This window comes from Arachis ipaensis, chromosome B3, assembly GCF_059453495.1.
Source record: "Arachis ipaensis isolate K30076 ecotype BB chromosome B3, ASM5945349v1, whole genome shotgun sequence".
NCBI lineage: Eukaryota > Viridiplantae > Streptophyta > Magnoliopsida > Fabales > Fabaceae > Arachis > Arachis ipaensis.
In genome coordinates, this window is record NC_142438.1 from 45,804,246 (window position 1) to 45,817,764 (window position 13,519).

General features: G+C 35.5%; 2 protein-coding genes across 2 annotated transcripts; one reads left to right on the plus strand and one right to left on the minus strand.

Moving 5' to 3' along the window:
• Positions 1 to 424: 424 nt before the first annotated feature.
• On the plus strand, positions 425 to 8,514 carry LOC107630414 (histone deacetylase 15). Its single transcript, XM_016333525.3, is given in 19 exon segments — positions 425 to 807; positions 1,057 to 1,255; positions 1,369 to 1,560; positions 1,744 to 1,855; positions 2,623 to 2,699; positions 4,481 to 4,556; positions 4,711 to 4,775; positions 5,093 to 5,148; positions 5,411 to 5,534; positions 5,626 to 5,751; positions 5,867 to 5,917; positions 6,135 to 6,203; positions 6,883 to 6,991; positions 7,206 to 7,285; positions 7,517 to 7,599; positions 7,681 to 7,726; positions 7,892 to 8,063; positions 8,177 to 8,235; positions 8,238 to 8,514. Coding segments are annotated over 18 exon segments (1,713 nt in total). The 5' UTR covers positions 425 to 807; positions 1,057 to 1,075; the 3' UTR covers positions 8,274 to 8,514.
• Positions 8,515 to 10,845: 2,331 nt separating this feature from the next.
• Positions 10,846 to 12,475, minus strand: LOC107630413 (Duplicated homeodomain-like superfamily protein). Its single transcript, XM_016333523.3, has 2 exons — positions 11,805 to 12,475; positions 10,846 to 11,675 (listed from the first exon to the last, which is right to left on the minus strand). Exons 1-2 carry the CDS (start codon positions 12,230 to 12,232, stop codon positions 11,180 to 11,182), a joined length of 924 nt encoding a protein of 307 aa, XP_016189009.1. The 5' UTR covers positions 12,233 to 12,475; the 3' UTR covers positions 10,846 to 11,179.
• Between the last annotated feature and the right edge of the window lie 1,044 nt (positions 12,476 to 13,519).

The following is a 13,519-nucleotide window of genomic DNA, read 5'->3' on the forward strand; positions in this document are numbered from 1 at the left end:
AAGCATAGGAGACGGAGACTTCCGTCCAGTCACCATGTCGCGGAAAGAAACCTTTTGAAAGCTATGTTTTTCCTTAGAAACCCTAGTACCCTCCTCCTTCTCACCAGATACAAACCCCCTGACGCTCTCCCCCTTAGTTTTACCGCCGGCATTACCGGTTACCTCACTGTGTCACCCTCTTCGTGAACCCCCCACTCACTCCGTCACTCATACCTAAACCCTAGCAGAAAGAGTACAGCAAGAGTAATTTAATTTATTTTTAATATATATTTTATATTTATATTTTTTTATATATTTTATAATCGTAGTTGATTTTAATATATATCTATTTTAGTTATTTTTTTTTATAAAATTACCAATTTAACTTTTAGCATTTCCATGCTCACCACCTCTATTTTCTTATTTTGTCATCATTATCTTTTCGAAATTCGAATTCTATATTTCTCTTTCTTTTCTTCCTCCCCCGGCCCCCTCTCTTGGCTAGTTCAGTATTTCTTCAAAACTAATAACAGTTAGGGAAGGGGTGTCGAGTTTAACAGTAAAGTAGTTTATAGGGTGGGCCACTTGTGCCCTAAGGTCCACGCCACGCGACTCCCTGCGGTGAATCTTGAAGTTTTCCGCACTGCCCCCTCCCTCTTCTCTTTCTTCAAACCGGTAACTGCTCTCACTCGCTCTTATCTGTGTGCTCCTCCTTCTCCCTTCCATTTCCCTTCTTTTCTTTTTCTCTTTCTCAACGATCTAAACTTCAACACACACTTGCTGCCTTCTCTCTCTCTCTCTCTCTCTCAATTCCCGCTCCCTTCTCAGGTAAACCCACTTCTTCCTACTCCATCCTTTTCTTTTCTTTTCTTTTTCTTTCTTTCTTTCGTAATATCCTGTTTTTCTGCCTGACAAGTTGAAAAAACAAATATATATATATTTTCTTTTTCTTTTAAGGAAATTTTGTCTACTGAGTCAGGACTTTCTTTTTTTCATTTTTAAAAATGGTTATTGTTGACATGCAATTGGTGACTTTAGCTTACCGTGCTGAAATGTACTACTAAACTACACCACTAGGGTTTATTGAATGAATTAAATGGGTACTGGAGCAATCGGAGGGAGCCGTTTCACCAATGGGGAAGCTGAGAACAGTGTTCACAAGCAAGCTGAACAAGCTCCCATTGAACGGTTTGTAGGTAGAAGCCAAGACTTGCTCTCTGATGGAAGCAATGCAGTAACGGTAGACCCTGGAGAACAGTCACGCCCACCCGTAGCCGTAAGTCTCAAGCTTGACTCCGTAGTTTGCATTTATACTATTCTTGATTCACTGTATAATGCCACTTCTAAGACATGGCTTGTTTCTATATGTGGTTTGGTTGTGTTGTTTAGCCTGCGAAGAGCCACCAGAAGGATCTAACATTTCAGGATATGTATCTAAACGAATGTGCGTTCGATGATGAGGACGACGATGACAGTGATTGGGAGCCCTTTCAACTGCCACTTAGCAGCAGGGTCGAAGTTATCAAGTGGTTCTGTAAAAATTGTACAATGGCTAACCTTGACGGCGTCGTTCTTTGTGATGTATGTTTGTTATTGTGGGTGTTTTCATAGAGTAGAAACTACCTTGTCCAATGCTTGTTTGTTATTGATCATAACCTGTGCAGTATTCTGTGGTAAAACTGTTTAAGTTTTAATCTATTCATTCCCGTTACTTATTATTATTTTGTGAATAATTATATCTGCCTTCTATGTTGAATTGTGCAGATATGTGGGGAGCATAAGGATTCTAAAATCGTAAATTTTGGGTTTTTCGCTTCTTCCTTAGCAGATGATGATGATCTGACTGGGGTCCAGCCAAAAATAAAAGGGCTAACAGGTGTGTGTCTGGCTGATAAGTTGTTAACCATAAACTTACACCCAAGTCAAAACTTCTTTCCATACACTTTTCTTGGGCATGTTTATGGGAGGAATGAAGTTAAATTGTCATTCTCCAGCTTGTAATTGGTTGTGTTAATCGCTAGTTATTTTGCCTTTCCCAAGGATGTTTTATGACTAGTTTGTGAACTTTATTTTAATATCATTAAAATTTATAATCTTCCGGTGGTTGCAAATCTACACTTTTTTTGCACTGAGATTGGGGTGGAGTGAGGTATGATGGAATGCCTAGGGTTAAACCAGTAGCACTCTAGAAATTTAAGCAGGGATAATGGTTTACAAGGAGATATGATATGCAACCAGTGGTGGTTTGGTTTTATGGTTAACAAATAGTGAATATAGAAGAAAACAGGTTATTTAAAAGATTCTGAAAAAGTGTACAGCTGTAAAAAATTCTTTGTATAGGCTGAAATGCTAGCTAATAGCAATCCTAGTCATTAGCTATAGTTAAGTCTGGTTAAGATGCCTTGAATAAATAGAAACTGAAGACATAACTATAGATGCTGATATATTGAAAATCTTCTAACCTTTTTTAGCATTACTAAAAACTTTAATTCAAGAAAAGACATAATTATGGTGCTGCAAATGTGGAAATGTTGATGGCTTGTTTAAATGTCTCTTTTAAAAAAATATGATATGTAGTTTCTTGTTCTGTTATGATATGATATTATACCCCAAGTTCATTTTTGTTTTATCCTTTCGTTGTAGATTGTGGCTCACAGGATTCAGAAACAATTAGTTCTACAGCAATAGGCTTTGATGAGAGAATGTTATTACATGCAGAAGTATGTTTCTGGTTTTCATTTCTGCCCTTTTGTTGCACTTCGAAGTTGATGCCATGCTTCGTTTCTAGCCTACTAGTACATTAGTCCTCATCAGTTTGGGTTAAATATATAGCCATACACAATTCATTTTATTTGCAATAAAATGAAATTGCTTGCTTCATGGTTCGTGTTTTGTGCTATATGAAAATGTTGAATTATAGACTAGTTTATTTGTGGGAAGTTTTCAATCAACAGTATTGTGAAATTCTCATTTTACTTTCTATGGTGATTCCGAATCCTTAAACTTTCGTTTGCCTAGGTGGAGAAGAAATCTCGGAGAAGAACTATTCGTATAAGGAAGTTAAAGGGTTTGGATTTTGGAAACACTAAAAATGGTAGAAGGGAACTTTCACAATACATTTTGGATAGAAAAACTTCTCATAATGGTGGATGATCTTTTGGATGCAATCTTATAAAAAATTTCACTTTTAACTATCTAACAAGTTTCTGAAATTTGAAGGAAAGAAAGGATTGCCAAAATATGGATCTTTATTTTTTAGGAAGAGAATCTGCATCATTGGCAATTGTTTTACCAACAAATGTATTGTACCCTACCTTGTCAATCTATTTTATTCTCTACGTTATTCATCTTAAAGACATCCACAGAACATAAGTCATTTCTTCTGAAAATTGTCATATGGGACTCACAGAAATTTGGCATTCCATTGGCCTCAAATGGGGCCTAAAAATGGGTTGCTCCTTAGTTCATGCTTAATTTGTGCAAAATTGAGGTGCTAGCTATGGGTACTTGACAAAGAGCGACTGAGTAATTGAGAGAGACATCAAAGAAGATGCAGTAAATCTATTGACACAATAGTTTAGGTAGTGGCTTCTTGGAGCAATACTTGACCATCCACCATAGTTTTCAAAGTGTCTTAACCCCCTCGGTGTCTTCATCATAGTGTCAAAATCATTCTTACACTGACGAATAACTTATAGCATATAGGAATAGTATTTTTACAAAGTAATCTATTAGATTCAAAGTGAAGGGAAAGACTATTATAGCTTATAGGAATAATACAATGATTGAAGTGGTCAGTGGTCACCATTTGTCTTAAAGGTTATTCATTTGAGCCATGGAATCAGCCTGTTGTGAGTGCATTTGGGTCTAGTCCTTACCTCAACCTACATTAGCAATGTACAGTTGGGGTTAACTATATCATTTTCCTTTCATAAAAAGAGGAAATGGTGTCACAAACTCACAATGAGAAGAGGAGAATAGATCCTCCTAACCAAGGGCGTACTGTCTGACCCTCAAAACTTTGCACTTGTTTTTATGTCATATTAAGTTTGGCAAAAGAGTGTATTTGTTGTGATAAATTAGTCAGCACGTAACTTGTAAGAACCACTTGTGTATTGAGAAGTTCTAAATTAAATAGTTATGATTTAGTTTATGGAATTTGAATGACTAGTATGATCTGCCTCAAGTTATAGTGGGTTAGTATATAGTGTGGCCATTTTCATCATAAAAAGTGCGGTACCTCTCATAGCCTGTGGTGTCTAATGTTTGTTGTTATTCTGTTTTTTGTCCTTTCCTTCCTTTCCATTTTTGGATCTCGGAAAAAAGATAGATTGCTTGAGCCATGGTCTCTACATTTTGCAACAATAACGTTTGCATGAATTCTGAAAGCCATTTGTTGCACCTTATTTATACCAAATAATAATTTTTGTTGGCTCTATGCCTTCATATTTTTCTTGATGAGATAGTGTACTTCCTGGTGGTTGTCTCGTTTGCTGCATAGGTTGAAAAGAAACCGAGTCTTCATCCTGAAAGGCCAGATCGTCTTCGAGCCATTGCTGCTAGTCTTGCTAGAGCTGGTAATTATCTGCTGTAAAATTGTTTGTCATCCATTTTCTCTAAGAAACAAAGTTTATTGCATAGCATTATTGCCTTATTTACTTTCAACTTTTATTTTATGTTTGATAGTATTATCGGTCAAGTAATCAATGAGGAATAATTTGAGTCATGCAGGTATATTTCCAGGAAGATGCTTTGCAATTCCTGCTAGAGAAATAACTCGAGAAGAACTTGTTATGGTAATTGACTTCCACATTTCTTGGATGAATAGGAATGTTGTCATAGGTACATTTCTATGCATTGATATATTTAGTGATGAACGAGACAGAATAGGACCACCAAAACAAATGCAGTCAATAAGTCAATGTTTGGACTTACTTTTAGTGGTAAATTATGGGGGGGAATTTGGTTTATAATAGAGAAGCTGCCTGTTCAAGAATAATCTTTTGAAACTCCAGTTTTCCATTAATGTCTCTTGTGTTCCCCCTAATTGGGAATCAATTGAGTACTTTGAAACATGATCCAAGTTTAACCCTTTTACATATTATAACTGAAGGTTCATTCTTTGGAGCAAATTAATTCTGTGGAAGTTACAAGCCAGGCATTTTCTAGGTATGACAATATTTTTGTCTCTCTAATTATCTTTCCCTTCTGGTTACCCCTCTGTAAATTAGCCAAAATTGCCTTTTGACTTGCTAATTAATGAAATTCTCTTTTCAAGTTATCATCCTTCCACCTCCTAGATCCTAATCCACTAACTGGACAGAAAATTTAGTGAATCTTATTAAATGTCTCGGCTTCAGTATGCAGTAATACTCTTGATTTTTCTTTATACAAGTATTTTCATTTTGATTAACATCTCGTGTGATTGCAGCTATTTCACTCAAGACACATATGCCAATGAGCATTCCGCCCTTGCTGCTAGGTTGGCTGCTGGGTTGTGTGCTGATCTGGCATCAGCAATTGTTTCTGGCCATGCCAAAAATGGATTTGCTTTGGTATGAATCATTGAGTTGCTGCCAATAGCTGCCATTTCATGTCAGACAATTTAAGTTTTAATGTTGATTTAACTGTTTTCAATTAAATCAGGTTAGGCCTCCTGGTCATCATGCTGGTGTAGCACATGCAATGGGGTTCTGCCTTCACAATAATGCTGCTGTAGCAGCATTGGCAGCTCAGGCAGCAGGGGCTAGGAAGGTGCTAATTTTAGACTGGGTAATGACGATTCTGTGTCTTGGTCTAAACAATTTTTTTTTTGACTTTTTGAAGGCATTATTGGCCATTCATTGTTGTCAAAGTATTTGTTGATTCTCTTTCGTGTTTGTTGCAGGACGTTCATCATGGAAATGGTACACAGGAAATTTTTAATAGAAACAAATCGGTGAGCTGTATATAGTTATTTTTCTTATTTGTGTTTTTCTGTACTTGTTATTGCTGTGAACTTTTAGCAACATGATAATTGTGCTCCTTTGTTTTTTTTTTCCAATTGAAATATTTGGACTTCATCATTTTGGTATTTTATTTTAATTCCTAACTTTTTAGCAACTCGTTTGTGCTTTTAGTGGTGCTAATGAGTTTTTTTCTTTTTTGTCATGTAGGTCTTGTATATATCATTGCATAGACACGAGAGAGGTTTGTTTTATCCTGGTACTGGAGCTGCTGATGAGGTACTTGACTGTAGAATTCTTTTTTTGAAGTTTCAGCCAGGTTTACTGAAGAAAAGTATTACATTGCATTAGTCATTTGTGTCGTGATCACAGAAGCCTTTGGAATGTGTTCTACATGAGTGATGTTCCATGAACTAACTGTCCCAAAAGGATAAGTTTATAAATGAAAGCACATGAATGGTTTTATATATAACATTCCTTATCTTGTAACAAGCAAGACCCCATTGGGCATGAAGCAAGGACAAAGGTTATAACATCACCTTAGCTTTTGCTAAATTTAAAAGAGTAGGTGAACAACTTGGTCATAGAGATGACTTGTGAACTTGAGCAAAAAAGCAGTCATTAGGTTAATACACACCACTACCTTTATATCTAACAAGATTCTTACTCATGGACTTATGATCTGATAACGGTACAGTTGCTATTGCTATGTGCCCTTGGCAAGATGAATTTTCTGTTGGGACTTCATCATTTTTTATTTTCTGTTCTGAACTCCCCTTGCAGCCTTCTTTTTTTTTGAAATGTTATGCATCTTTAAAAGTTTTATTGGTTAGTTTTTCTTGCTTAATTTTGATAGACAATTGGCCTCTATATTTATTATTTAACGAATTATAGCAGGAAAGCTGGCTATTTGTTTGAAATCTGAGAAGTGATCTTTAGTCTGTTTTCTTTATTTCAGGTTGGTAGTAGGGGTGCTGAAGGATTTTGTGTAAATATTCCATGGAGTCGAGGAGGAGTTGGTGATAATGATTATATTTTTGCATTTCTGAATGTTGTCCTTCCTATAGGTTAGTACATCTTGTGGCATATGGGAGGTATATTTGATTTCTTGTAGGTAGCATGGGCAATAATTTCTTAGCTGTGCCTTTTAGAAAGTGAAGTGATGAATATAAATCTACTTTAAATAAACACATTTTGTGTTTCTTAGATTGCCTGCTCCTCCTATCTTTTAAATATAAATCATTCGCTGCTTAAAATAATAACGGTTCTTTTTTTCCCCAGCTTCTGAGTTTGCTCCAGATTTCACCATAATATCCGCAGGTTTTGATGCTGCAAGAGGTGATCCCCTAGGATGTTGCGATGTAAGGATTTTGTTATTCAAGTGTTTATCTTTTGTTTTGTGAAACACATAATTTGGCTATTGTTCTCAGTGGTACCATGCAACAAAATTACTCATTATCATATATAATCAACCTAATACTCATTTTCCTCTTAACAATCTTGTGCTTTAGTTTCTATTAATTAATTCCATTCAAAATACTTGAATTGACATAACCAAATTCAAGTATAGTAAATTTAATTCTATGATGCAGGTTACTCCGTCAGGCTATGCACAGATGACACATATGTTGAACACCCTTTCTGGTGGAAAAATGCTTGTTATTCTCGAAGGCGGGTATGTAGCTTAAAAGCCTTTCATAACTGTTCGTTATTTGGCTGTATTTCACTCATAGTTAATATCGACCACCGATCGCAGCTACAATCTTCGTTCCATATCTTCATCTGCCACTGCAGTAATCAAGGTGAATTCTTTTACTGTTTTATTGTTTACAGTGATATGCATTCTTGAGGGGTTCATTAATTCTTTGTCATGTATATATGAATCTGTTGTATAATGGTGAGAACAATACATGGCAGCTTATTTCTCCTTGAAATTTTTGTTCCTGGCTTGGCTTATGTGGGAGTAGGTATTGCTGGGTGATAGTCCTGAATGTGAACCGGAAAACAGCCTTCCTTCTGCAGCCGGCCTGCAAACTGTCATGAATGTCCTCAAAATTCAGAAGAATTATTGGCCATCCTTGGGACCCATCTTTACTGATGTGCAGTCACAATGGAGAATTGAGTATCGCAGACTAAAGAGTGAGGAACTGCTTGTGATTTGTATTTTTTGACTTTACACAGCCGTGTTTCATTTAGTGAAGCTTCACTTATGAAATGCCTTCATACTACTAATTTATTGTTAATTTTTGCAGGAAAACGTGTCAAGAAGCAGCGCAGAGTCCTGGCTCCTATGTGGTGGCAGTGGGGTAGAAAAAGTTTCTTGTTCCATTTCTTGAATGGCCACCGTAGTGTAAAATCAAAATGATTTTGTTGGCCTTGTGGATCTGAAGATTTGATATACAAGTGTACCTTGTAATTGTTAGAATCTTGTATATTCCTTCTTTGTTAGGACAATGAGTTCTGCTTTTACCATGATCATAACATTGCAAATGAAAAGTTTATGGCCTTTCATGTTGGTGGAAGGATGGGAAAGAAGTTTATGAGTTAACAGTTAAGTCAACAAATTACAGAAAGGGACTACTATTATTTCTAATGCCCTTGCATGAGTTTTTAGTATTTACCAAACATAGGAAGATTGAGATTGAGAGACATATACTAAATTAAATATTTGTATTGTGTTTGGTGTAAAGTGTAAAAATTAAAATATGTTTCTGCATTCTGTACAAATAAAATTACTTAAACACCCTTAATATTGAAATATATTTTACTCATCATCATAACAACACCCCCCAACCCTTCACCCTCCATCAACACTGCAACCCATGGTATTGCCACCACTCCTAGCCACCGTCACTACCGTATTTGCCTTAGTCACCTCCCTCTCACTGTCTCTTTAAATCTCTCTATCTCAATTTCTGTTTTCCCTCTCTCACTCTCACTGTCTGTCCAATCTCACCAACGATGGTAGTAGCAGCATCAACTTTAATAATCTGAGTGGTGGCGGCACTGGCCAGGCAAAACTGCTCAGACTGGAACGGAGCAGAGGGGACACGTGGTGAGGTCTGGTCGGTGGAGATTGCATTCGAGTGTGATGTGGAGAAGGCCTTTACACATTTCGTGAATGAGGTTGGTGGAGATGGGGAATTTGAGGAGGATTTTGTAGAGAGGTGGTCATGTATGCAAAACCAGATGTGGCTGCTGCAATTGTCGAATATGGTGCTGATCACCATGGATTTGGAGGGGCGAGGTGGTGCCATGATGGCTGTGGTTCTAAAGTGTTAGCAGTGGCAGAACTGCAGAAGGACTAAGCGGTAAGTTTGGAATTTGAAAAATTGAGGGTATTTTTGAAAAAAATGATGTTAAGATTTTAGTCTTTGTCTTTAGAAATTTCAGTCTCCTACCAAAGAGATTGAATTTTGTGTTACGAAATTGAAAATTTAATTTTAGTCTCTAAATACCAAATACAATATTAAGTCTCAGTCTTCTGGTCTTAGTTGTGGTCACTAAAAACAAAAATTAACTTAGCGTTTAATTAGGAAGACTGAGATTGGGGGATTGAGATTTAGTATTGTGTTTGGTGGTAAATCTACCCCTCAATCTCCATATTTATTTTAAATTAAACATATTACTGAGACATAATTCAGTTCAACACATTTTACACTAATAACAATACCGATACTTAATTCAGTTACAGTCTCTATCTCCTAGTCTCAATCTCTCAATCTCAATATTCCTTTCAAACACAGCCTTAGAGATGTGGGGTGCCTTGTTGATTATCCATCCTATAAATACCAAATTGAAAGACGCTATATTTAAAGCTCATGTGCAGCAAAAGGTTTTATTCACCAAATTAACACAGCACAATTAATGAAACTAAGCATAATACATCATAGTGAAAGATCCACAAATCCAACCCAAACTAACCCTCTTTAGAGGACAAATTATACCAAAATCATTGGAGGGTAATCATACACATGATATTTATAAAATCACAGTGACCTTTGTAAGATGCTTTTCTATTTTTTAAAAGAGAACATTGTATGTAAGACTACATTTGATTTTGAAAATAAAACAAGATATTATAACATAAAGAATAGAGATTAAAATTAGTGTTTTGTATATCTTACTACTGCCTTTGTATTTTTTTCCTGACACATTTTTTTGTATCTACATCTCCTCTATCAAATAGAATTTTGTATTTTCGTGTCCTTGTTAATATCTTGTGCTTATAAATAAATGCCTAATATCACTGGTTAAAGGGGAGATTGATGTAATTTACCTCAGTCTGAATGATCTCTAGCTGCCATTTGGTCAGGGTAACTCATAAATATCAGCTGCGGCATTTGATTTTATAATGAAATCTAAGGATGTTGAGCGAAAAATATCCCTTGTTTGATATCCATTAGATAGATGAACTTAAATTTTATTGAACCGAATATGTGGATCTTGTCTGAAATAATTTGAAGCTTCCAGTAATACCTGTCTACCTGTGCAATGAGTGAGAGAATGAAGACTGATGTAATAATAGCAAAGAAAGACATCACATAGTTTTCAATAGTTTGAGCCACCAATTCTTTCCTTTCTATGACTTTCCCACTACTTTCTCCTCCAATAGCACTCAACAATAACGAAATCTTTTATTTTTCTGTATAAAGTCAGTTATATGGATTAAATGATGCAGTTATGCCTTGTTGTGTCTTCTAATAGCACTCTAAAACATAGTTACATGAATTCACCAATTAAGTAACGTACCGCGTATCAATTGACATCTTCTATATACTCAAACGTTATAACTTATAAGTATATTTTTTATGTAAAATATTTTAAATGTGGCGTACTGCGTACCTATTCCCGTATCAGAATATATTGACTATGCTCTAAGGCCACAAAAAACTGAGGTGAGGTCTTGAAGTTAGGGAGATATTGATAAGATCAGAAATAAATTTATTTGCTTCAACTTCTCAGTATTTAAGTTTACATATACATATCTTCATATACACCAAGATAAAATTCTTAGCATCACACCCATCACCTAACAGGGATAGGGTGAAAGCAAACTAAAAAACAGAACTAATAACCATAACCATTGGATTCAACAAACTCTATGCATAGACTACACTTAACTACTTTAGAGTGGAATAGAATTTAACATCACAGACCCTACTATCTTCCCTTGTGTTTCAAGTTTAACACAAGTTTGCTCTGAGTCCATACTAAAGAAAGTAACTACAGAAACCAAAACTAAAAAGAGTTTGTTATTGGTGCATTGTTGGAGGTGCCATTGGATAAGCAAGAGGAACAACATAAGGTGGATGATGAGGATGCGGATGCGGTCCGGGAGGAAGCATGACCGGAGTTCCAACTGCAGATGCCATATGGCCATGAGGAGCAGCCACAGGGTGCCCAACTGGTGCACCATACATGCCTAAACCAGCAGGTATATGATGATGATGATGGTGTGGTTGTGCTCTATGCTTCATTGATTGTCCCATAGCTATTGTGCTTGATGAGATTGTTGTGCCTCCATGCTGTCCTGTAATTGGTGCTTGATTATTGGCCACATCTCCATTGTTGACACTTGTAATGTCATGGATACTAGACCTTCTTCTATCTCTATTCATTGAGTTCAATCTTATGAAGTACTTTTGTGCATGACTTGCTACTTGTGTTGGAGTCCTTGAAATCACAAAGTTCCTTGAAATGCTTCTCCAATCTCCTTTTCCAAACTTGTCTAGACCAAGTAAGAATAGCCTTAAAAAAACAAATTTTGTTAGTTACCCATGTTTGGAAACATCACAAACTTTGTGAAATTTAGTACAAATAGCTCATAGAGTATGTTTAAGGAATCCAAAATTCCAAATTGGAAAGAAAGTCAGTTACCTGTGTTCTTCTTCTGTCCATGGAATTCCTTTTCTCCTTTCTTGTTCTGATGATCTTGACAAGGATCCTTTACCATTATGTGAGGTTGAGGAATCATGTCCTAAGCCAGAGAATCCACTTCCATAGTTACAATTTGATCTCTTATCAGAATTTGAAGACTTGGAAGATCCATGGAGATCTTTACTTGAAGATGTAGTTTCTTCTGATGTATAGTTTGGGAATGGTATTTGACCAGCTTCTATTGCAGTTACATCTTCCACTAGTAACTGGTAATGTTGCTTCAATTCTTCTATGGTTTTGGTTGGAACTTCTTCAGCAATCTTCTCCCAATGCTCTTTTGAGTCTTCTTCAATCCAATGCATGGCTATGGCATTCTCAAATGCTTTCTCTTCTTCATAGCTCCAAATGGTTCCACTTGATGATGACATGGTTGCAAAATATTGATATTATTATTTCTATTATTATGGTTCAACTTTAGAGAATGAAAATGGAGAAATTTTTAGAAGGGTGTCTATGTATAAGGAATTTTAATCTTTTGTTTTTTTTTTGTTTTTTTTTTGAAGTTTTTTGTCTCTATTGGACAAAGTAGCAGAAAGGGGAGGGAGGGGGTGCGCAGGATAAGAGAGTCACAGTGTGTGTAGGATAAGAGAGTAAGAAATGGTATCAAACAATCAATTTTGGAAGAGGACCACAACTGTTGTAATTGAAGGGATGTGTTATTTGTCATGTTCATTGATGTCATTTTCTTTCAATGTTATGCAAATTTTTCTGTAGAATAACTCACTTCAGAGTTACACTACACAAGTTGTATGAAGCTATTTTATTTTTCTTCTTCTAATCTTCTTGACCTCATAGATTGTGTGTTATTTGCAATCATAGAGAGTGTTCATTAGTATGCAGTAGGGCCACTAGAATATTTTGTTTCAATACAACAATAAATCAAATGGAATCTCAACCATACTATTGAAATAGACTCATGATAATGACACTGCAAGTTCATTTATTTAGAAGTATGAGTTAAGTAACTTTTTTTCCCCAATTTATATTTACCATCTTGAATGAAACTTATAGTGAGTTTAGTATTTAGTAATAGTTTATATCAGACATCACTGAATAGGAGACTGGAACTTGAAGTTTTGACTTTTAAGCTATGATAATTAATGTATGTATGTATGCAATTATATATATAATATTCTCATAATCCAATGAATTGAACATTATTATATACTCTTTTTGGAAATATAATTCCAAATCTGATATCATGCTGCCCTCAAACTTTACAAAATACAAAGCACATGCCCCCCTCTCTCCAATGGCACTATGGCTTTTTGTCTTTGTTAAAATAAGAAAGACAAACAGAAAATGTAGAGACGTGGCCAATTCTCCACGTTTGCTATGTGATAATATGAACCACACATGCAAACTTTCCCTTTTGGCAGAGTAATTCTAATAATATAGAGATTTTAAGTGAATTCATTTTGTTTCGCAGATAAAACAATTTTTAACATCGAATTGACTATAAATTGAAATAATGTTTATTGTCAAAAAAATAGTAGAATTTTGTCTCAAGTAATTTGGACATGTGGATAAAATAACTACAGAATATTCAATTAGGAGAATAAATAAAATAAAAGATAAAAAAAATAAAAGAAGATTTGAGAAGACTATATATAAAATGGTAAAAAAAATTTATGTATAAACAATCGATAAGATAT

Bases quoted from the DNA above. Each gene is read 5' to 3' on its own strand.
- LOC107630413 (XM_016333523.3), bottom strand. From the start codon at position 12,232: ATGTCATCATCAAGTGGAACCATTTGGAGCTATGAAGAAGAGAAAGCA. The intron at 11,676-11,804 runs GTAACTGACTTT...TGTTTTTTTAAG, and splicing joins TGGACAGAAGAAGAACACAG to GCTATTCTTACTTGGTCTAG.